The sequence below is a fragment of the Mastigoproctus giganteus genome, chromosome 5, assembly GCF_048544385.1.
Source record: "Mastigoproctus giganteus isolate SK-2022 chromosome 5, ASM4854438v1, whole genome shotgun sequence".
Taxonomy (NCBI): Eukaryota; Metazoa; Arthropoda; class Arachnida; order Uropygi; family Thelyphonidae; genus Mastigoproctus; species Mastigoproctus giganteus.
In genome coordinates this window covers 219844612-219870418 of record NC_143579.1, presented here as the reverse complement: position 1 = coordinate 219870418, position 25807 = coordinate 219844612, and the positions used below count along the sequence as shown (strand labels likewise).

The 25807-nt window shown below is 38.0% G+C and overlaps 1 protein-coding gene across 5 annotated transcripts in view; it reads left to right on the top strand.

The window, feature by feature from the left end:
- Positions 1-25807, top strand: part of LOC150086120 (kinesin-like protein KIF3B) — a 297164-nt gene that overhangs the window by 52067 nt on the left and 219290 nt on the right. For all 5 annotated transcript variants that reach the window (XR_016546957.1, XM_090373729.1, XM_090373728.1 and 2 more), the window contains 2 exons: positions 8602-8687; positions 18932-19039. Coding sequence is in view for 4 of the 5 variants with exons in the window: in XM_090373729.1 (XP_090229855.1) it covers positions 8602-8687; positions 18932-19039 (194 nt within the window). In the remaining variant the exon portion in view is untranslated. The remainder of the gene's footprint in view (positions 1-8601; positions 8688-18931; positions 19040-25807) is intronic.

The window sequence follows — 25807 nt, the reverse complement described above, 5'->3', positions numbered from 1 at the left end:
TATAAAACACAATTTCAGTCACTTATAAAAGCAAGTGGCTGGAACCCCAATAAGAGATGTTAAAACATGTATTGGGGGGGGGGAGTCAAAATAGAATTCTACAAAAAAAAAGTAGAATCATGTTGTAATAACAGTAACTACCACATCCTGCATTAGACTTTCAGCTTTTTCTTGTACATTTTGACTAAAAATTTAAATACAATTTACAGTACAGTATTTTGCCAATGAGAAAACGAGAATCTTTATTGCAACAACATTTGATTGTAGCTGGTTACAAGGTTAAATAGTGTTGCACTTTCCCTTCACAGCCAAATGGCCAGGGGTTTACAGATAAGAAGTGTTAAAAAAAAAAACATTAGTATTTACAGTTCGATTGAATATACATACAGTATTATTAATTGTTTAAATAGTTGTGGGATAGATACTATACAGTATTTAAAGACTTTGTGCTATTCTTAATTCCTAAAATTTGATATTATTTAAAATTTTAAAGTTATTTAGTAATGAATTCAGTTCATAATTAATATAATTCCTTAACTATTACCAGAGAAATTATTCAAAGGGGTGATTCAAAAAGAAGAGAATTTCACAAAAAAAAATAAAAATAAATTGGATTTCTGTGTTCTTTGTTAATCATTTGGACTGTTGAAAGGCCTTTTATAAATTTGAAGAGAGTAACAGTAAAGGTTGAATGTTCAGGTAAAATGCCACGAATGTCTATTTTCCTCCCTTGAACTAGAATTAGTTTTTCCCGGTGAAACCTAGAAGTAGTAATAGAAATGTATATGTAAGCTGAGCAGATATATATTTTCACAAATTATATATCTGCTCAGCTTACATATACATTTCTATTACTACTTCTAGTTTCACCGGGAAAAACTAATTCTAGTTCAAGGCGAGCGAAAATCAGACAGTTCGTCGGATTTCTAGCTGAACATTCAACCTTTACTGCCTTACTCTATTCAAATCTTATAATGTTAAAAATAGGGGTTACGTTATCAACAATGAAATTAGTTAGCTAATTAGTTTGTTTAAACAATGATTGGTTTATCGAATGAAAACGTAGCCTGTAAAATCAAGCAAATTATAATAATAGAGAAATTATTTACGACTTACAAATGTTAAAGAATGTTTATTCTTCATCATCATCGACTAAATGCACACTTGTTGATCACTCATTATTGGCTCGGCACTTGTTGGTTTGTTGCACAAGGAGTAGTCTTCTTCAGAAATGTTTCAAGAGGAATTTGTTTCCAAGATAATCTTCTCTTTTAATTATAAATTTCACGATTGCATGCATAAGCATTTTTTAACGGCACACAAATTGCAACTCACACGATTCGCGTGGAATAACAAGTTACGAAGCTTAAAAAAAAGAATGAAGAGGAGATTCTGAAAATGTATTTATGTTTTTTATAGGATTGAAGATTTCAGTAAAGGCAAAACACATTTCACCATAATAACGTAAAAAACCACACAATTCCAGCTATCGGTATTTTTGCAAATGCAATACGATCGAGTTTACTACCCATTTATAATTGCTTGCAGTAACAGAAAAGACCAATAAACTGGAAAGTGCAAATTGTTTTTATTGTTTCATGGTCGGTACCTCCAGAAATGTGCTTTAGTAAAATATCACAAAGGCGTTTAAAATTGATTCTTAACAGGCATCATTATTTTGATGCCTGTTAATCAAAATATTTATATATTAATCAAAATAATATGTAAAAAGAGGATGCTATTTTGTTATTTTGCTGTTTTAATGTGTGAGGTTGATTTGATGCATTATGGCCTAAGCTGCCAATGCACCATTAAAAATAAAATCAACTACACCCTGTCTGGAGATGCTATTGATCCACTCACAGTGAGATGGCTTGGGTTTGTTGCTGGTGGTAGTCATTTTGACTTCCACTTTTTTTTTTTTTCTTCCCATGACTAGAAAAAAGTATTTTGTTTACTGGCATAACAGATAGTGATTTACAATATAATTTCTTTCCACAGTTTCTCTATTAAAAATTTGAGTGAGAAATTGCTGTTGAATAAGATCAAAATGATTCTTGTTTCCCGTTCAGTATGTGATTTTGCATGACTCCAGAAGGTTAAATCAATCCCCAGAGAAACAATGTTCATGAGAAACAACTTAATTTAGTTTGGTTTAAATAGCTTATTATTATATTATTTCTCCCTGATTGAAGGTTCCACCTCATGACGGGTATTGCTACCAAGTACACAGGGTGGTTGTTGTTATGTCTGGTGTTACTGTTGGTCAAGGAACTCTCCGACTATCCTACAGGTGTTCAGGATTGCTACTTTCTGGAGTTCCTTGTAGGTGTTCGCTGGGAGACCTATTGCTGCTAGGCTGTTATGTAAAGTCTTTGGCACCATACCTGTGGTTGACATGATGATCGGGATGTTCGTTACTTGTTGATCAAAGAGATGCGGCATATGCCACATCTCTTTGATCTCCTGTCTTAGGTTCATGTACTTTGATCTCCTGTCTTAGGTTCATGTACTTTGATCTCCTGTCTTAGGTTCATGTACTTTGATCTCCTGTCTTAGGTTCATGTACTTTGATCTCTTTGATCTCCTGTCTTAGGTTTGTGTACTTCCTGATTTTTTCCCCATGGGTTTTCTGCAGGTTGCCAGTGTTTGGTACCGCTATGTCAATCAGATAGGTAGCCTTTTCCTTTTTGTCCACAAGGGTTATGTCCGGCCTGTTGTGTGGGATTATAATTGCTTGCAGTAACAGAAATCCCTATTGTCTTATCTGTTATTATGGCACTGTCTCAGTAAAGCTTGTGGGTTGGGGTCTCTAGTACTGCCTGGGATTCATACTTGTAGTACGGTACACTTTCTTCGATCAACTGGTATTTCCTTGCTAGCTTCTGATGTATTATTCTGGCTACCTGGTCGTGTACACTCAGTCTGGGTGATCACTTTGCATCCCATGGTAATTTGTCGGATCGTTTCCGAGGCCAGGTGGCATCGTCGACATGTTATTTGGTTTTTTTTTTTTTTTTTTTTTAGGAGCATTAGAAACAGGCCATATTGCTTCGGGATATGCGGTGGTCATTCCCTGACCTTTCCGCATCCTCCGTATTTGGTGGTGACGGGCTCGAACCCCGGTCTAATCAAGAAGCGTGTGCTACGCACTGCTGCTCCTTCCCACCTGGCTATGGAGGCGCCTTGCATCATTGACATGTGTCATCGGACACTCCAGGCTCCTTGGCGATGTATTTTCTATAGTTTCTGGTGTTGATTATCTGGTCTTTGATGGTAAGCATAAGTTCTTCAGTCGAAGAGTGAGAGCGATTATTATTGTTGTTGTACTTATATTATATTATTTCTCCCTGATTGGGGGTTCCACCTCGTGACTGGTATTCGTGCCAAGTACACAGGGTGGTGGTTGTTATGTCTGGTGTTACTGTTGGTCAAGGAACTCTCCGACTATCCTACAGGTGTTCAGGATTGCAACTTTCTGGAGTTCCTTGTAGGTGTTCGCTGGGAGACCTATTGCTGCTAGGCTGTTATGTAGGGTCTTTGGCACCATACCTGTAGTTGACACGATGATCGGGATGGTCGTTACCTGTTGCCACATCTCTTTGATCTCCTGTCTTAGGTTCGTTTACTTCCTGATTTTTCCCCCTGAGTTTTCTGCAGGTTGCCAGTGTTGGGTACTGCTATCAATCAGATAGGTAGTCTTTTCCTTCTTATCCACAAGGGTTATGTCTGGTCTGTTGTGTGGGATTGTTGTTCTATCCGTTGTTATGGTGTGGTCCCAGTACAGCTTGTGGGTTGGGGTCTCTAGTACTGCCTGTGGTTCATACTTGTAGTATGGTACACCTTCTTTGGTCAACTGGTATTTCTTTGCTAGCTTCTGATGTATTATCCTTGCTACATGGTCGTGTCTATGAGTGTACTCAGTCTGGGTGATCACCTTGCACCCCGCGGGGATGTGTTGGATCATTTCTGAGGCCAGGTGGCATCATCAACATGTATCATCAAACACTCCAGGCTTCTTGGTGATGTATTTTCTATAATTTCTGGTGTTGATTACCTGGTCTTGGATGACGAGCGTGAATCCTTCAGTCTCGAGGAAGTGTCTTCTCTGCCCATCTTTCTAGTGTCTTCTCTGCCCATCTTTCTAGCTTCGTTTGTACCTCCTGGTTGGGGGAGACTCGTCACTTCGGTTGAGTGGAGTATACCACTTGTCTATCTTCTTTATGGCCTGGTGGAGTGCTGCTGCTGTGTGTTTCTGGAAGTAATCCTTCAGGTTAACTATCGCTGTCTTCTGTTGCTCAATGAGGTCTATCAGGCCCCTTCCTCCTTCCTGGGCAATTGTCAGTCTCTCCATGGCAGATCTCAGGTGCTGTTGGCGGCTCTTGGTCATCATTGTCCTTGTCTTTCTCATGATATCCTCTAGCTCGGTGTTAGTCCAATCTATGACCCCAAAGGAGTATGTTAGTACTGGAACTGCATAGGTGTTTATGGCTTTAACTGTGTTCCCTCCATTCAGCTTTGCTTTCAGCAGGTTTCTGAGTCTCTGATGGTATTTTTCGGTCAGGCAGGCCTTAATTTCCTTGTGCTGTAACTGCTGAGCCTGCATCATTAGCATTAGCATTAATAGAGGCATATGATGCAAGAAAGCAAGCTTATTCACTATCAGCCAAAAAAAAATGCAACCACTACTCCCATTTCACCCCTCCGTTCGTTCGAAATACCTGTCCAGCTGAGCCTTAAATTCGTTTAGGCTGTCAACTTCAACAACAAGTGATGGAAGTCTATTCCACAAAAACTGCCCTAAAGGCAAATTTCCGCACATCTATCCGACATCCGTCCTTCCTCAATTTGAATTTATGCCCTCTCAGGTAATTATTCTGAGCAAGAGGAAGAATCCCATCGGCATTGAGCATGCTCAAGCCATTCAAAGCCTTATACACCTCTATCAGATCACCTCGCCGATGCCTAGTCTCCAGACTGTAATTTGCAAAACTTAGGCCTTTCTTCGTAAGAGCAACGCTTTGTTCCATTCACTAATCTTGTTGCCCTTCTCTGTACTCGTTCCAGCAGCTCTACATCCTTCTTGAAATGAGGCCTCCAGACCTGTATACAGAACTCAAGGTGTGGCCTGACCAATGCCTTATACAAGGGAATAATCACATCCCTATCCCTGCTAGAAAAATTCCTGTATATCATTGACAAGACACCATGAGCTACTCTTGCAGCTTGTCTGCACTGCTCAGAGAACTTCATCCCCAAGTAGTTGTAGGCCTCTCCCTCTGCCATGGCTTCGATCTCTTTACCAGTCTGCAGCTGGTAGTTTCGCTTGACTAATTTTCCCTGGTGAAATCCGTGGGTCTTGCATTTGTCTAGACCAAATTCCATCCTAATATCATTGCTGAATTCTTTGGTGATCTGGAGTAGTTGCTGGAGGTGCTTCCCAGTTCCCGCGTAGAGCTTGATGTCATCTATGTACATCAGGTGGGTGAGGGTGTACGTGTTCTTTCTTCCTTCTTTGAGGTTATATCCGTACTTGCTACTGTCGAGCATGGTGGATAGCGGGTTAAGTGCTAGACAGAACCACAGTGGGCTCAGGGCATCTCCCTGAAAGATTCCTCTCCTGATGGGGATTGGCCTGGTTATGATGTTTTGACCTTAATGATGGTACTCCATTTCGCCATCATTTCTCCTAGGAAGTTTGTCACTATCGGATTGACTTTGTAGATCTTCAGTGCCTCTATTAGCCAGCTATGAGGCAAGGAGTCAAAGGCCTTGCGGTAATCGATGTAGGCTGTGTACATGTTGCGGCACTTCCTGTAGGCTTGCTTCGTAACTGCAGCATCTATGGTTAATTGCTCCTTGCATCCTTTCTGCTGTTCGGCCATTATGTTCTGGCTCTGCAAGTGGGCTGATATCTTCCTGGTTGTGCAGCTGGTCAGGATCTTGTACATTGTTGGGAGGCAGATGATTGGCCTATATTTCACTGGGTTTCTTGTATCTTCATCCTTAGGCTTCAGATATGTGATTCATTGAGTGAGAAACTTCGGGATTGTCTCTGGGTGCCTTATCATTCGGGTGAACTGCTCTGCAAGGTGTGGTGAGCTTCTTGTACCAGTAGTTGTGGACGTTATCTATTCCTGGAGTTCACCAGTTGTGAGAGTTCACGATCGTCTGTTTTACTTCCCGAATCTCCCACCCTCTCGTTTCTTGTATGTCCTTGATTTTCTTGCATTCTAGTTCTATCCAGGGTGCTCGTCTGTTATGTCTTACTTCTCTGCTCCATATGTTTCCTCAGAACTCCTCAATTGTCTTCTCGGGTGGTCCATTCCCTTCTTTCCCGTCTTCTCCGAGATTCCTGTAGAATTTCTTACTCCTATTGCCCTGTTGGTACTGGGTCAATTGGCCTATCTTGACTCTTAATTCTTCTATCTTCTGCTGAAGTCTTTCCCATGTTGGTGGTTCCTTCTGTTTTCGGTTCTTCTGCTGCTGGTCTCTCGCTTCTCTCCCATTAATCCTTGTGGCTGCTATCGCAGCACAATACACAGCTGTGTGGATGGTCTCCAGTGTTGCACCATTGCTGTCGAGGTAATGCAGTATTATGTGCCGATTCAGGTGGTCTGTGACTCTCCGCAAGGTTCTATTTGGCCTCTGCTTCAGTATCACGTGAGTCTTTTTGGGGTTCATTCCTTCGAATTGTGTTAGGGCCTTCTTCCACTCGTCCTCTATTTTGGATATCATGACCTCGTCTGTTTCCTCTTCAGCTGCTGTGGGTTGTATTTCTTCTTGCTCTTCCTTCTCTGTTTCGGCGGTGGTATGTTCTTCCTCTTCTGGTTCCATATTCTTTATCCTTTGTAGTTGATTGCTGACGTCCTGCTTGATTTTTTCCAAGATTGCAGGAGCTATCAGGTTCTTCGTGACGATGGTCCTTCTCTGGTCCGCTATTCGCTGTTCGGTGACCTGAATATCTGGGAATCGTTTCAGCCACTTAGTATGTAGTCTTGCCCTGGAAGTTGCCATATTGGTCTCACGCTTCGTTATTTTGTAGTATTCTTGCATGATGTACGTATTCATTTCGATGCTCCACTTCATGCATTGGTGTTTTCTTCCATCCTGGGTGGTCACTAGCGCAATTGCGCAGGAAACACTTCCAGTTGGTGGGGCTGAATGGACTTGCCCTTCTCTTGTTATTATTATTATTATTATTATTAGCCATATGGTACAAGGAAGCCTGAAGCTTATGCTGCACCAACCAAGAAAAAAAAATTCTGAATTACCCTGAGAGAGAGAGAGAGAGAGTTAGAAGTAGAAGGGAAACACCAAAAAAAGAGAAGAATAATGATATCCAGCTCAGAACCCTGGGTGTGCCAAGCCCATACCAGATGTGAGCCCCTGGGATTATGCTAAGATCAACAATGAAATAAACAGGAACTATGTGATTGTCTGGGATACCTACTGAACAAAGCTTCATAAACTGTATTTGTGGTTATGGTACAAGTAGGACCACAGTTACAATTTGCTATATAGCCATGAGCAAACAAAGTTTGCTAATGCCATATTTCCTATTGTGAAATCGCCACTTGCTTAGAATTGCACCACCACTTCAGTATGAAAGAACCAGAGTCTTTTACTTGGATGGGAATATAGTAAATCCTTCATCAGAGTAATCTTTGATCTAGAGAGGAAAAACTAGCTTTTCGTTTCTGTATCCGTTGTTCATTGTTTTTGATCTTGGTCAAGAAGCTCTGCAAGATTTTATTAGTTTTGTAAATATTGTGATGATATTTTAAATTTTCATAAAAAGGTTTTGTATGAATGTATGAAATATATCTTGGTACCTTATTACCACTTATTAAAATGTAAATCTTCTTTTTTTTTTTTTTTTTTTTTTATTATATGAATGAACTCCAAAAATTTACAGTTCCAGTAATGTTACATAATGTAAATAAGAGTTCAGTTAGTTTGGTTTGATTGTTTCAGAAAAATGATGATTCACCTAAGACTGAGTTTTCAATATGTCTTGTCTGTAAATTGCATGCGTTCTTTAGTCTGTTTATGATTTGCATATTTTTGAAATGAAAAAATACTACACCTGTGATCAAGACCAATTAACTTGACCACTACTTAAAAAGCCCTTGAGCAATTTTTGCTGTTACTTATGGGAAGCTGACTGGGCTAGCCGGGTGGGTAATGTGCCTGCAGCCCAAAGGTCACGGGTTCGAATCCCGCCTTGGGCTTGGATCAGAGTACTGCAGAAATCTTGGGAGGTGCATTATGGCCATAGAAGCCGATGCGCCAACAACTAACAAAAACAAACAACAAAAAAAAAACTTATGGAAATATGTCATTCTCATCTGGTGAAAAGAATTGAACTCTGACCTCTCCTAAAGGTAGTCATTGCTATATATTGCATAGGATTATAAATGAAAGAGTAATTCAGTACCTAAATATGCTGATATGGTATTTAGTAGCTCTATATTATAGCATATTCTCCTTTGTTGCTGTAATTGCTGATATAAATATAGAATTATCTGAATATAACTTTTGAGTTAAATGCTTAAAATTTGTAACATATATATGTATCTTTATTGTTAAACTTTTCAGTTAAAATCTATAAAGTCTGAATCTGTAAAGGTCGTGGTCAGATGTCGGCCAATAAGTGAAAAAGAAATTTCAGATGGCTTTGAACGGTATGTATTATTTATAAAATATATATAATAAGAATATTTTAAATTTATACCATCCGCCTTTAAGATAGCACAAAATGGATGCCCGGATATTTTTTGGGATTAGTATTTTCAAAAAAAAGTATTTTTACAATACAGGTAGTTCTCGACTTTACGAGCTAATTCGTTCCTAGCATGCACTCGTAAAGCGGGAATTTATTTCCCATAGACATAATGTTAAAAATAGGGGTTACGTTTTCATAGACATAATGTTAAAAATAGGGGTTACGTTATCAACAATGAAATTAGTTAGCTAATTGGTTTGTTTAAACAATGATTGATTTATCGAAAGAAATGAAAACGTAGCCTGTAAAATCAAGCAAATTATAATAATAGAGAAATTATTTATGACTTACAAATGTTAAAGAATATTTATTCTTCATCATCATCATCGACTAAATGTACACTCGTTGATCACTCATTATTGTCTTGGCACTTGTTGGTTTGTTGCACATGGAGTCGTCTTCTTCAGAAATGCTTCATGAGGTGTTTATTTACAAGATAATCTTCTCTTTTCTTTATAAATTTCAGTAGCAGGCATAAGCATTTTTTAACGGAACGCACAAATTGCAACTAACACGACTTCCGTGGAGTAACAAGTTTACGAAGCTTAAAAAAAAAGGAATGAAGAGAAGATTCTGAAAATTTATTTGTTTTTTATGCTATTAAAGATTTCAGTAAAGGGCAAACACATTTCACCATAATAACATAAAACCCACACAATTCCAGCTATCCGTATTTTCACAAACGCAATAACATCAAGTTGACTACCCATTTATAATTGCTTGCAGTAACAGAAAAGCCCAATAAACCAGAAAGTGCAAATTGTTTTTATTGTTATTTGGTCATGACTTCCAGAAATGTGCTAAAAAAAAAAATATCACAAAGCCGTTCAAAATTGGTTCTTATAACATATAACGATGAAAGTGTAGTGCATTTAATGATTTGAATTGGTAACTAATACAATTTACACTATAAAAACGATCTTTTAGGGAGTTATATCGCGAAAATTTGAACTTCTGAGATCGTGGAATGAATTACCAAAAAACAACGTGTTATTGGGTTCACATTACGATATTTTTGCGATACAATGGTAACGGATTAATAAAGTAAAGCAAGGTACACTGTATTGTATAACTACGCATATGGTTTGAAATGTAGTATTTATGAATGTTGCAATGTTAACATTCATTTTTTGCAATTAATGTTCATATTTTCGATTTTGCTGATACTTGGGAGGGAAAAAAAAAAAAAAAAAACTCGTAAACCCGAGAACTCGTAAAGCGAGAACTGCCTGTATTTAACATCATAGTGGTTGGTGGAAGTATCATAGCTTACAATATAAATTTTGTAGTGCCATGAGCCTTAAGCGGAATATAGCAAAAGAAAAAATTTACAAAAAGGCGATGGGATGCTGACTAGTGAATACACCCTGTGCCATGAACCACAGGGTGTAGCAGAAAACTATAAATTGGTTGTGTTGCTAGGCCACTCACAAAAGTTAAATCTACTTTGTGTAATGTATGCTAGATAGAACTATGATCATAATATGAAATTTTACATAATTTTATCAAAAAAAATAATTATTTTCATAATAAATTGTATACTGATAATATAAAATTTCAGTCACTTATAATTCACAGCAAGTGGCTGGAACCCCAATAAGCAATGTTAAAACATGTATTGGGGGGGGGGGGTCAAAATAGAATTCTACAAAAAAAGTAGAATCATGTTGTAATAACAGTAACTACCACATCCTGCATTAGACTTTCAGCTTTTTCTTGTACTGAATACTGTATTTGGTGTGCTGGAAGTTATAATATACAAAAATCACATTTTGACTAATAATTTAAACACAATTTACAGTACTGTATTTTTCCAATGAGAGAGCGAGAATCTTTATTGCAACAACATTTGATTGTAGCTGGTTACAAGGTTAAATAGTGTTGCACTTTCCCTTCACATCCAAATGGCCAGGGGTTTACAGATAAAAAGTGTTAAAAAAAACATTAGTATTTACAGAACAGCAGTGCCTCCGTAGCCAGGTGGGCAGGAGCGGCAGTGCGTAGCACACACTTCTTGATTAGACCGGGGTTCAAGCTCATGACCACCAAATACGGAGGATGTGGAAAGGTCGGGGATATGACCACTGCATATCCCCGGAGCAATATGGCCTTAGTTGCTAATGCTCCTAAAAACCAAACAACAACAACAACAGCATTTACAGTTCGATTGAATATACATACAGTATTATTAATTGTTTAAATAGTTGTGGGATAGATACTATACAGTAGGCGCCTCCGTAGCCAGGTGGGAAGGAGCAGCAGTGCATAGCACACGCTTCTTGATTAGACCGGGGTTCGAGCCCGTCACCACCAAATACGGAGAATGCGGAAAGGTCAGGGAATGACCACCGCATATCCCGGAGCAATATGGCCTTAGTTGCTAATGCTCCTAAAAACCAAAAAAATAACAAATAACAAATACTATACAGTATTTAAAGACTTTTAGCACTATTTTTAATTCCTAAAATTTGATATTATTTTAAATTTTAAAGTTATTTAGTAATGAATTCAGTTCATAATTAATATAATTCCTACAGAAGGAAGAGCCTCCCTGCAAGAAACAGAAACTACTCAATAAACCTGAACATGTCAACGAAAGAAGACAGAATAATCCAAGTAATGACAGATGAGTGGAAAAGGGAGTGGGACTCTCTTGGCACTTGGAAGAACCACATGTATTCCTGCCAGAAGCTAAAATATTTGACAAACAATACACTACGTGGTTCAGGCCTGGACTTCACCTATCATTTTTGCTGACTGGACATGGCAGCATAAACTCAAAGATATACTCGCTTGGACTAACAGACTCACCTCTCTGCCTCTGTGAATCATCAGAGACAGTCAATCACCTAATCTTCCAGTGCCACATTTTTTTTTTTTTTTTTTATGTGAACCCCAAACACGAGAGGTATTAGAACCTATAGTACTTAGTACCTTGCTTAGGTTGGAGGTTGAGAAGACGAAAGAAGATATTTGTTGACATTGGACTTGAACTTCTGTAGATTGTAATTTTCAGGAAATACATATGAAGGAAGGTTGTTCCAGAAAACGGCAGTTGAATGAATAAATGAGGAAGATGAAAAGTTGGTTCTGTGGGTTTGAAGTTGAACAGTAAATGGATGTTGGCTGGTGGCGGCACGTGTTCGGACTGTTTTGAAAGAGAGAGCAGGAATTATAGAAGCCAATTCAGAAGAACAGTGCCCATGGAAGTATCTGTAGAAGAGGCATGCAGCAGAAACAGTACGTCTATGAGAAAGCGAGTGGAGAGACTCTGTTAGAGATGAATCATTAATTAACCTAACTGCCCTCTTCTGAATGGAATCAAGAAGTTTGAGAGAGGTTTTGGGGGCACCACCCCAGATGTGGGAACAATATTCCATGGCAAGGCGGATTTGCGATTTATACAGAGTGAGCAGCTGTTTGGAAGAAAAGTAACGCCGAGAGCGAAAGAGAAAACCAAGTTTTTTAGATGCAGAGGAAGCAATATTTGTAATGTGCTTGTGCCAAGAGAGATTAGAAGTCAGGGTAATCCCCAAAAGAGATATATCATTTTGCCTAGAAATTGGAGTGTCACTAAAGATAAGCATAGAAGCAGAAGAATCGTTTTTGCGAGATATAAGACGAGACTGAGGTTTAGAAGGGTTGAAATCAACTAAGTTGTCTTTGCCCCACTGGAGAATTACCTGAAGATTGGCATTTAAGGAATTGGTAGCAGATTTTCGAGAAGTTGAAGTTGATTGAGCAGGACAAGGTTTCTCAAAATGGAAAGTGGAATGCAATGTGCTATCATCGGCAAAACTATGGATAGGATTTCCAGTCAATGGAAGAAGGTCATTAATATACAAGAGGAAAAGAGTGGGGAAAGAACTGAATTTTGGGAGACACCGGCATTAGTGGAGAAGTTAGAAGACAGAGAGCCATCTACCATCACCCTCAGTGAGCGATCAGAGAGAAAACTGGTAACCAATTACTAAAAACAGTTGGCAAACCATAAGATGGAAGCTTGTTTAGAAGACCTTTATGCCAAACACGATCAAAAGCCTTTGAGATGTCAAGAGCAACTACCTGTGTTTCACCGAACCTTTCCATTGAATTAGTCCATAAATGGGTAACATAAGCCAGAATATCACCAGTGGATCGACACTGACGGAATCCATACTGGCGATCGTTGATCAGACAGAAGGTTTCTAGGTAGTTTAAGAGTTGGCGGTTAATTGATTTCTCCATTACTTTAGAAAGAGTAGAAGTAATTGCAATGGGACGATAATTGGATGGGAGGGATTTGTCACCCTTTTTAGGAACTGGCTGGATATGAGCAAATTTCCAAGCAGAAGGAAAAACACCTTGGGAATAAGAAAGTGAAAAAAGGCAGCAAAGAATAGGAGTAAGTTCAGGAGCACAGGTTTTGAGAACAAGTGGAAAAATACCATCGGGACCTGGAGCTTTCTTAGCATCAAGATTCATCAAAATCCTTCTGATATCCTTTTGACGGAAACCACAGGAGGATTGAATGGAGCGTGTTGGGAATGGTGGGAGGTGTTTTACCAAGATCATTAATACGTGAGCTGGAAGAAAAATGGGATGCTAGCAGGTCAGCTTTATCCTTGGCTGAAGTGACAACAGAACCATCTGGTTTGGACAGAGGTGGGAGCAGAGATGGGCAAAAGTTGCGGCCAATATCTTTGGCAAGAGACCAGAATGCTCGGCTATTATTAGGGCAAGAAGCAAGTTTTCTACTCTTAGCCTGTTCGAACTCTAGTTTGGACTGGTTAATAACTGCTTTACAATTGTTGCGAGCTTTGGTGTAGGCAGAAAATGAAACTGAAGAATTAGAAACAAGCCAATTACGATATGCAACATTCTTCTCTTGAACAACAGCCTTAGCACATTTATTGGAAAACCAAGGTTTAGATAAAGGACGAGATTTTAAAGTGGAGTGTGGGATAAAGGACTCCATTCCTGCAAGAATAATTTCACTGACACGATCTGAGCAAACGTTGACATCAGAAGTTTTGAAACAGTAATCCGACTAAGGAAAAGAAGAAAAGAAATCTCGCAGGTCATCCCATTTTGCATTCTTGTAATGCCAAACAACACGAGGTTGGGAATGGCCATGAGATAAAGGTTCCATTGGAGAAGAGACAATCACCAAGTTGTGATCTGAAGTGCCTAAAGGACCTCTCACTTCAACCGTGTACTTAGAAGGATTGTTTGTGAGAAAAATATCAAGCGTATTGGCTGTATGATTAGGATTGCCCGGAATTCTTGTAGGTAAATGAACAATCTGTGCTAGGTCATTAGTAATTGCAAAAGCCTCAGCATCTTGACCTGCTGGGTCGGTGTGACTAGAAAACGGAAGCCAGCTGGAGTTGTGAACATTAAAATCACCAAGGAAAATTACCTCACTGTTGGGAAAGTTGGACTGGAGAAAGTCAAGTTGCAAAGGGAGGAAGTCAAAGAGCTCCAAGTGATTAGTGGAGTTGGGAGAATGGTAGAGACAACAGATGAATTTGTCACAGTGAGGTAGAGAGATTTTAAACCAGAGAAGATCAAAGAGAGGAGATTCCAAGTTTCCATGTCTCTGACAGGGAATATCAGAACGGACATATGCACAAGTACCACCTTTGAGGCGAAAGGAATCATACAGCGAATAATTTGGGCATCTGAGATGAGCAGTAGTTGAATCAACCGATAACTGAGATTCTGTCAGAAAAAGTACATGGGGTTTGCCAGACTGCAAGTGGAAATGAACATCGTTGAGATTAGAATTGAGACCACGTATATTTGTGAAATGAATTAGGAAGTGCTTGGGAGGTTTAGATCTTTCCGCAGATAAGCTTGCTCTATTATTTTGACAATTCATGGTGTATTCAATAGTAAGAAAAAGTGGGTGGGACATGCTGTATGAAGTAATGAAATTTTTGGATATGGCGTACACGTGGTAAGAATATACCCAGATCCTTGACATAACGTGGCCTCGACAATGCCCCCCCACATACACGCTACTAGGACTCCCTCCAGTCACTATCTGGCAGAGTAGAGGTAGCAAGATTATACACTAGCTGATCGGAAGCCTCCTAGAGAGTTACCAATAGGTTTGGTCCGGTGTACTAACTAGCGGCCGGCCTGCGAACACCGTTTTAGAGCTGTACCCTCGAAATGTAAGGAATATTGGATCTTGCCACGACGTTCATCCTAACCTCAAAAGTTATCAATCATACTGCATGATGGAAGAGATAGGGAAGGGTTGACCGGAACTTAGCTCTAGAGACTAAACATGGGTTCCACCACTTCAAGCCTCCAATAAGCAAAGTGGTGGTATTTCACTGGTTGATGAGAATCATCTACCACCTAGTGTTGCCTGGTAACATAGAGGGGCGGCGTTCCTCCATGTGGTGTGGGCGCCACACCTCGACCCCTGCTTACGTTGGTTCACACCTGGGTGGTCACCCCACCATGTACTTGTGCATGGAGGTTATACCCAGGATTATTAACAGTCCCACCATCGTGAAGGTGCAAGCAGAGGATTTGGCTGTCACAGACCGTCCGGACTTCGCCAAAATTGGGTCCACTCAACTTGAGTGTCACCCGAATATCAGTTCCATCAGCGTTTTAGACTCCCAAGTAGCAAGTACAGCTTGTCTGGCCTATCTGAGAAAATGTCTGTGACAACCTCAAGGACCCAACTACAAATAATCACTGAAGTAGCTCAACTTTGTAGCTCATTTGTAGCTCAACTACAAATAATCACTGAAGTATATGATCATGAAAATGTCAAAAATCTCATCTCGACTCCTCAAAGATTCACCTCGTTTGCTGACTTTGCAGATTGCCTCTTCAAACACAGGAGAAGAATCTTTACTACTGTAAACAGAACCCAGATGGAGATGGACACCGATTTGGACACTCACTAACAATGATAAAGACCAAAGCACAATGCCAAGCTGAAAAATCCTGATTGGAACCAAAGGGCTCCACTGTCCTAGCTCTACTTTTCTCAAGGGATGCCTCTCTTTTCCATCCCCTACTGCCTAAAAATTTACTCCTCTCCTCCCTGAAACCTGACTTCTCCCACTGACATGCAAAAACCTTCCTTTCACTTTCACTCTTTTTTGGGGGGTGGGCAGGGGGGAGGCTCCTCTTTGGAAGAATCTCTTCCTGGGCATACCGTCAGTGCAATGTGGACCCTGGAATGCCTTCACATGGCAAAGGATGGGGAGGCAGGGGGCCATGAATAAACTCGCCCTATGCCTGTGAAGACACCAGGAGCCGGCAAACACTCAACAGAACAAACACACCATCCTATACACCCACACTTACCACACTGCCGGCATTGGCACATCTCATACAGATGCTGTAGCAGCTAATGGATGAAACCAGGAGAACACTATGAAACATAAAACATATTTTGACATTTTAGCCATGCCTAATTCCTCTGTTTTTCTTAGTACCTTCCAGTTCCTAACACACTGACCTCTTCATTTTTTCTCCTTTTTATTATTTCTTACTCTCGTATATCAAATCCTATTTTCCTAACATTTCTAATACTTCACTGAAAAACCCATTCCACCATTCTTCCCTTGCTTTATCTCTATTGCTATTATCTGTTTTGTTGTATTGCAGATATTTAGCATAATATCTGGTTTCATTTGAAAGAACCATTTGATAACTTGTGCCTCCAGAAAATCAAACTCTAGAGCCTTCCCATCCTTCATGCAAGCAATTGCATCATACAGTTCTTCACTCTGAAAAGAGTCAATCCCTCTTCTCAGAATCAAACCCATCATTCTTTAAAACTATTCTTTGTTGCTCTACGTCATTTAAAATCTCATGGTCTTCCAATAAAAGCTCATGTTATATAGTGCCAATAGATTGTAACCAACAGTTTCTTCAAAGTTGTTATGGGCTTTAACTGTATAATTTTCACTTTCAAACCTAATTTTCTCAGAAACTTTCTTAAAAATATTTCAAGGGTCTAAATTCCCTTTATCCTTTACATGGTTTTGCCACGATGGCTTTTTACATTTAATTCAGTAAAGATTTCTGAAATGTAGCAAGTTATTACTTAGTATCTGGAACTGGTTTAGGGTTTCCTTTCTTGTAAAATTCTATACTTTGATCAAATATGCTAATTATTACACATATAAAAGTCACACGCTTATTAATTATATTATTAGTGCACAGAAGCCTTCACCTTTGCTACACCAATAAAAAAAATATATTTATTTAAAAATGATAATAATAAATAAACATTAAAATAAAGTTGAAAAAATAAATAAATAACCTACCTATTTGACTCACTCCTCATGGAGGTATCTATACATCTGACCTTTGAATTTCCCCAAGCTATCATTCTCAGCCACCCATGGAAGCAGCTCTTTGGAAGCAACACCCATGGAAGCAACAAGTAATTATCAACTTGTTGGTTAAAAGAACTCCCTGCAGTCTAGTCTAAACATTTCCCCGCATAATTTGGATTTATAACTCCTAGTTCTAAAATTATTTATAACAGCGACAATTTCACCCTTATTCGTTTTACTTTCATCTCTCAGAGCTTTAGGCACCTCAGTCAAGTCTCTTCTAAGGTGTAGTGTATATTTTTCTCTAACTATGATTAAATATATCTATGATTTACATAATGACAAATTTTGTTTGTAATTTGCTTGATAAGTTAAGGATGGAAGACAAATAAAATATGCACAATCATACTAAAAGTCATTGGTACTATGCCCAAGTCCTCAGTTAAAGCAATCATGAGTTCCATACAAAACAAGAGCCATCTTAGCTTTCCTCTAGTTTCGCATTCCAATTCATCCAAAAAACATTCAGTTGGGTTGAGGTCAGAATTCTCTGTTGGCAACACTACAACCCTTTGATGTTCTGTTCAAGTGTTCATTTGTGACATGGAATGGTGTGTTGGAAAGTATGAGAGTCGTTTCCATAAAATATCCACAATGTTAGAGTCCACAGAATTGTCCAGAACATCAATTTAGTTCACAGCATTCAGGATTTTGTGCACTGCATTATGCATATCACAGTATGGACTAGTAGACCTAGTTCATAACATGAACTAGGTCTACTATAAAAACATGAAAAGAACCTCCAGACCATGGCATCTGGCATCTCTTAACAGTTGGGATAATACATTTGGATAGTAAGCATTCTCCATACTTGAAAATGTAGTAGTAGTAGTGGCATGTGATGCAAGAAAGCAGGTGTATGAGCTTATGCAGCATCAGCCAAAAAAAAAAAAAAAATGTTCATCACACTTGAAGAGTGTAGTGTGGCTTGTCACTCTATAGGACTGATTTCCACTGATTTGTAGTCCAGGTTTGGTTTGCCTTGCATCTTGCCAATTGATGTTTTGCATTTTGTTTTTTATTACCAAAGGCACTTTGGGCTGCATGTATTCCATGAATATTCATATCATAGCAATAGTAGGTTTGCTTGCCATCACATATAGCTCCAAACTCAGATTCTCTAGGTTCTGGTGAGATGAGGTAACCAGCTGTGCAATTATCTAAATATTAAATACTCCCAAGGAATGTTGGCTCTTACCATTTATTATTTTATACCTACCTGGTTGTTTCTTGGGACTCCATTTCACCACTGGACTTCATTTCTTCAGCACATTTCCAATTTGTTACTTGACAATATTTAATTCCTATGAAATAGCACATGCTGACATTTTCTCCACATGGTGTTCAACTAACACCCTCTTCCTCCATAACTCAACTAACTTTGTGTGCTCATTATTCACATATGTGTTTGAAATGAATGCCAGCTAAATAACTGATCATCTTTATGGGCTAAAATATTGTAGTCCCACACAATTCATTCAGAGGTGAGGGTCTTATGGTAGGATAGTGTATATTAATGTGTATTATCTAAATATTTAACTGTCTGTGGTTGGTGAAACTAGTGAGAGGAGTACAAGGAATTGATGTAATTTAGTTATGGATGTTTTCATCAGTATGGGTGTCTTCTGTGCTTATTTTTTAGAAGGAACATAAGATTTTAAATGCTTCTAAAAAAATAGCCTGAGGAATAAGGTTAAAAATTTAACAGATTGTAGAAATTTCATAGTTGGGTGCATATGAAATATAAATTATCAATATTTCTTTAATCTTTTTTTTTTTTTAGAGTTGTTAATGTGTATCCTGAGCGAGGTGTAGTTGAAGTAAATAATCCTAAGAATCTTAATGATGAGCCTCCAAAACAGTTTACATTTGATGCAGTTTATGATTGCAAGTAAGTGTTTTTCATGTTATCTAAATGAATATTTCTGTTTCAAACCATACTTTTAGATACTTTTTTTGAACTTTAATTAGAAAGATTCTTAGTATAACTTAAAAAAATGATAGTTTAATTGAACAGGGCAGAAAACATTTCCACTTTATACTATTTTGTATTATAGTATGATTTATTACACTAGTGTTCATTCTACCTGTCGCTGTTTTTTTTTTCTTTTTGTAAGTTTTCATTTTACATTTTATATGTATATATATATTTTGTTTTGGAATTGTTGCAACCATAATTCATGTATGATGTCTCAGAACTTGCTGTCAAAAAAATGTGATTTGTAAGTGAAAGCAATTTTTTTTTTTGAGAGAAAGTGACTCAAATTTATCATTATTTGTTCTGTCTGAAAATAAAAATTCTGTAATAGTAATACTAAATCAGCTCATTTGAATTTGGTACCAGGCTATAGAATGCTATTCGATACTAGGCTGAGTGTTCCAAATTTCAGACTGATATATGACACGATATATGATACAACAGTCTTGTATCATATATTTCAGACACGATATATGATACAACAGTGTTGAGATGCAGGAAATATGTTGAGTTGATTAAAGAAGCTTTTGTTGCAGAAAATCTTAGCTTTCCTGAGTAGCCTATTTGCCACTGTTATTCAAGCTATAGTTACGATATGAGAGCATGCAAGTTGTGACTTTTGATTGACTGTGCACATTATCAACAATATCGAACTTCAGTATTTCTTTCTCTGGCTAACCTCCGAGAATCGATCACATTAAATCATATCATTGGAGAGGGCAAATATTAGTGAACTTTACTGTTTTTTGAAAGAAATTGGAATTTATGAACGAATATAGTTTCTGAGCTGAAATGAAATTGAGCTGGCTTCATATTAATTATTATTTATAACATTCCTATGAATAGATAGACACACTATAGGCACAGCAGCTTGTGCGCCATGAAACACCCATACCACACACACACACACACACACACACACACACATGCGCAAGTTGTGACCAGTGTTTAAGCATATAACTACATTTTGGATTTTAAAAACCTGTTTTTAAATTTCTTTATGATTCACTTTTATTTCTATATGTATATCATTATATTTATATACTGACAAAAAAAAAACAAACAACTTTTTTTGAGAAGTTACTAGGTGCAACCAGTGAGAAATATACATCATAATGTTTGATTATTAACAGTCTGTCCATTTGTATCATGTTTTGAGCTTGATTATGTTAGTAGACATGCTACTTTAAGAACTTACAATAAAGTTTGCTGTACTAATAAAGAGCTACCTTGGTCAACTTTTGCTTAAAATTCTTTATACAGGTATTTGACAATTCAGAAATGCCATTGCAGAAATCGAGAAAGGTAACAATAATGCAAGTTGTATGAAATGAACACAGAAATTAGCAGTTTAACTATTGAAATGGAAATATGAAAATTATATATGAGAAGGTTAGACTTAAATACTGAAATTGTTACCTGTTGTTACTCTAGGGCTGTAGTCTGAAAATTAGTGCTGAGAAACACTGTGGACAGCATGAAAGAGTTCAGAAAAATGAGGTTATAACAGTAAAATGTCTGTTAGTAAGAGAATAAATATTGCCCTGCACTGAACAAGTATTAGGCTTAACTTCTCAACTATTGTATGGTCTCAGACTGTAGCAGTCACCTTCCATATGATAACTGGGACACTCACATTTGTAAAGCACCATTTTTGATCATATTATAATGCTGCTACTCCATTTGTTTGTACTATATATTATTTCATCAACATGTGAACATTGCATATTTACTGTGTGAGATATTTTGTTCCTTACTTACCACTTAAAAAGGATATGTTAGAAGAAATTAATGTTTAGTTGAATAAATAAAATTACACTATTCTATACTTTAGTACCTTATTTATGCTTTTTGTGAAGCTCTGTGAATTTTATCTGGCAATTCATGCTTGGTTATATTGTGCTTTTTTTTTTTTTTTTTTTTTTTTTGTCTAAAACTAGAAAAGCCCAAAAACTGGTAATCTTTAAATCCTGAGTTATTGGTTATGTACTTTTATTACATACTTTTTAAATGTATGAGAAAGGTTTTTGTCATCACACTTGAAACAAAAATTTTCTGTATTATTAAAAAAGACATACCAAAAAATAGGCTTATAGCTTCAGAATCAACATTCTCTCTCTTGCACGCACACACGCACACACACACACACACACAATTACATTACTGTGAAAAAACGTCTTTATTAAAATGTCATATCTTGTTTTTCAATTAACAGAAATATTCTAGAATCAAATCATATGTAGCCATTGTAATCACAGTTTAAGATCAACTCTGGTGGCAAAATAGATAGGCCATATCAGTAGGCATTTCATATTTGCAATATTTCTTAATTTCCTTGAAATTTAATTGGTTAATCTTTATAAGTAGTTATCCTTCTGTGGATCTTTGCAATAATAGGCAAGTGTAGCTTCTCCAAATTATTGCCCTGACAGGCTGCTAATTACCAGTGGTTTGCATTAGAGTGAATGCTGTCTTTCCACTGACTGAAGTCAGCAGATTTGCATTAGAAAGTATGCAGAAACACAACACAGGGTACTCTTTTCTAAAAATTCTAAAGATGCGAATGAATGCAGAGAGAGAGAGTGAATGCTGTCTTGGCACTGGCTTAAAATTGGAAATCTGATTTGAAGTCTGCATCCCCCCCCCCACGAGTGCTGATTTCAGATTGGGAAACGAGGCTGGTTTAAATTTCAAAAAGGAGTTTCCTCCTTGGTGCTGGTTTAAATTGCAAAACGAGTTTCCTCCTCGGTGCTTTTTTAAATCGGAAAAATCGTTTGAAATCATTTTCCAATTTAAAAATAGCACAACCTGGGGAAAACTTTATTTCTGATTTTAAACAAGCACCAAGATGCCATTCACTCTCTCTGCATTCATTCAGATCTTTAGAATTTTTAGAAAAGGTACCCCATGTGTCCATATATTCTGACACAAACCTGTGAAGGTGCAGTGTGGTGCATAGAAAAGGATACCCATATTCTCTCTTCATTGCTTGTCGGCGAGATCCAAGGGAAAGCACCAGCATGGCGGCTGAGCATTGCATGACCAGCTTATGAAGGCAAGGCGTAATCTAGTCTGTTTTCTCAGCTTTCATGTCATCTGACATGATGTGATGAGTTGGGAGGAGCTATGCTTGCCAAGCAGCCTGTGAGAGCAATAAGTGGGAGGAACTACATTTATCTATCATTGCTTGTCCCAAAGATCCATGAAAGGGCCAGCCACTTGTAAAGATTAACCATTTAATTTTAATTAAATTTAAATTTCTTTAATTTTCTTGTGAAGAATTGAAGGATTTTGCCCTATGTAGAGTCAAAATCTGTTTTTATTTCTTGGCGGGAATGATTATGGATATGGCTCAGATGTGTATATTTGTGTATTTGTCTGTTATACACTTTATAACTAAGAGGCTAAGATTTCTTGGGTTTATTCATTTGTCTGATCATATTTTTAAGTAAATTTGTTTTAGGATATTAGGATTGTTATTCTGTTTCATGGCAATTTTTTGATCTCCTTAAATGTTTATTTCCTGGATTCAACCCTTGGCACAAGGGTTGAATCCAGGAAATTAATGACTTCACCAAGGGATTGCAGATCTTCTTAGAGGTCTGTTGTACTACATGATCTAGCATGTCAGAAGTTATTTTAACTATCTATAATGAAGATTGATGTGTTGTGTGAATATAGGAACACCATCTCTTAACAAATTAACAAATCTGCTGAGACACGATAGGAGGGAGTATATGATGAGAGCCTTGTCAATCAATTTGGCCCTGGAAAGATTGTGTAAGGCTCAAGGGGTAGAATTTTTTTCAGCCTGGTCTGTACTTGTTAACAGGAGAGACTGCTTGTACAGGGATGGGATACACTTAAATAGAAAGGGTGCAAGAATATTTGCTGATGCTATCGAGCCAATGTTAGGTGGGTCGGAAAACAGCTAGCTTGGGGGGGACACAAGGACTAATAGATTAACAGTAGCCACTGGCAGAGGTGAAAGTGATTCTTGCACTTCTTCTTTTGGATTGAGCAGCAGCCTGGAAAACAAGATGCAGGGTATTTCAGAGACTGCTGAGAGTCATTGCAGTACAAGTAAACGTGTGGGTTGTGTTAGGTTAGCTAAGAATAGGAACAGGTGCATGTACACCAATGTTAGGAGTTTGGTAAATAAATTTGATGAATTTGAGGTATTCTCAGAACATCAAAGGCAGATATTGTTGGGATATCAGAGACTTGGTGTCACACAGATATAAGGAATGCAGAACTGGAATTTGGGGAGTACAATATGTACAGGAAGGATAGACAAAATAGGAAGGGAGGAGGAGTTATACTATTAGTTAAGAAACATTAAAATCCAAGGAAGTGAAGCCAGTCGACATTGCTGGACAGTGCAGTGTCGAGTCAGTTTGGTGTGACATAAGCACTGGGAAATCAAAATTGAGAGTAGGAGTATGTTATAGGCCTAATGACTCTGATGAGAATAATAACGAACTGCATAGAGATATAGAGTAGGCCAGTAAATCAGAGAGTCTTATAATGGGGGATTTTAATTTCCCAGATATTGACTGGAATTTGTGGGTTGGTCACTTGCAAACTAGCAAGGCATTTGTGGATTTATTGGATGATTGTTTTCTACATCAGCATGTTCAGGAGGCAACTATAGGGAGTAATAATCTTGATCTGATTATCAGTAGTGATTCTTCATGCATTAAGAATCTGCAGATAAAGGAACCACTAGGTGGCAGTCATTACAGTGTGCTGAAGTGGGATTTACTCAAAGAGATAACTACCATCAGGGGTAAAGGAAAGGGTTTTTACTTTTGTGAAGGTGACTACGGCGGTCCGAGAGAGTATTTAAATTCTATACAGTGGGACCAACTGATGATGTTACCAACAGCAAATTCAAAATGAGAAGAATTCAAAGATTTTATCTTGGAAGCTACTAGGCTTTACATACCAACGGTAATTTGCAGGCAGATATGAAGTTTCCTGAGCAGTGCAGATGGTCTGCAAGAGTAGCTCATAGTGTCTTGTCAATGATAAACAGGATTTTTCCCCTTATATAAGGCAATGGTCAGGCCACGCCTTGAGTACAGGTCTGGAGGCCTCATTTTAAAAAGGATGTAGAGCTGTTGGAACGAATACAGAGAAGGGCAACAAGATTAGTGAATGGAACAAAGTTGCTCTTATGAAGAAAGGCTTAAATTTTGCAAATTACAGTGTCTGGAGACTAGGCACTGGCAAGGTGATCTGATAGAGGTGTATAAAGCCTTGAATGGTTTGAGCATGCTCAATGCTGATGGAATTCTTGCTCAGAATAATGATCTGAGAAGGCATAAATTCAAATTGAGGAAAGACAGATTTAGAACAGATGTGCAGAAGTTTGCCTTTAGCCAGTCGGTGGTTGGTTGGTTGGTGGAACAGACTTCCATCCTTTGTTGTGGAAGTTGATAGCCTTAATAAATTTAAGGCTCAGCTGGACAGGTACTTGGAACAAACGGAGAGGTGAAATGGGCTTGCATAAGCTTGCTTTCTTGCATCATTTGTCTCTACCAATGCTAATGCTAAAATTGGTAAGATAGGATAGTATATGTTAAAACTGCGAACATGGCATCATAAATTTATTCTGTTTAGAATCACCAGTGAAATGCAGATAGACTTAAGAAATAAAAAATTCATGCTATTAAGCAGGGATGGAACTGTGTTATAAGTACAGTATTTTCTGTGACCTTACAAAGGTAACAGAAAACACTGCACTTGTAATATACTAACTATTGAATTTTAATCTGCTTATGAAAAATACATTCTTAAGAAGTGAGAAAATACTGACATGCCTTTTTGTCAGTAATTCATTACTGCGTGTTATTATTCATTATTGCATCTTATTTCAAAACACATTTTACTGTTTATTGACAATTGTACCATTATTATAGAAAGGCCCATAGTTTTAGACCAAGATGGCAGTCTTCTAATTTGTTGCATTTTATATGATTTGAGATAGATATTACATATAACAAAAGAGGTGTAATTAGGAAGCCCCATTCCACCACGTGAAGTTTAGCTTTATTGATGAACCTATGAAAAGTTGCTAACAGTTTTTGTTTTGTAATCTTTGGCTTTATTAGTTTTTAATAGTAGTAGTAGTAGTGGCATGTGATGCAAGAAAGCAAGTGTATGAGCTTATGCAGCATCAGCCAAAAAAAAAATTTTTTTTTCCAAAACAATCCCCTCTAAATATTTGTCCAGTTCCTCCTTAAATTTATTTAACCTATCAACTTCCACAGCGACAGATGGAAGTTTGTTCCAGCAATTAACCACCCGCTGGCTAAAAGCAAATTTCTGCACATCTATTCTAAATCTGTCCTTCCTCAATTTCAATTTATGCCCCCTTAGGTTCGTAATCTGAACAAGTGGAAGAATCCCATCAGAATTCAGCGTGTGCTCAACCCATTCAAGGCCTTATACACCTCAATCAGATCACCTAATCTCCAGCTGCTGCAATTTGCAGAACTTAAGCCTCTCCTGGTAAGAGGATCCCTTCATTCTCCTCACCAATCTTGTTGCCCTTCTCTGTACACACTCAAGCAAATCTGCATCCTTACTAAAATGAGGCCTCCAGACCTGCACGCAGTACTCAAGGCATGGCCTGACCATTGCCTTATACAGAGGGACAATCACCTCCTTTTCCCT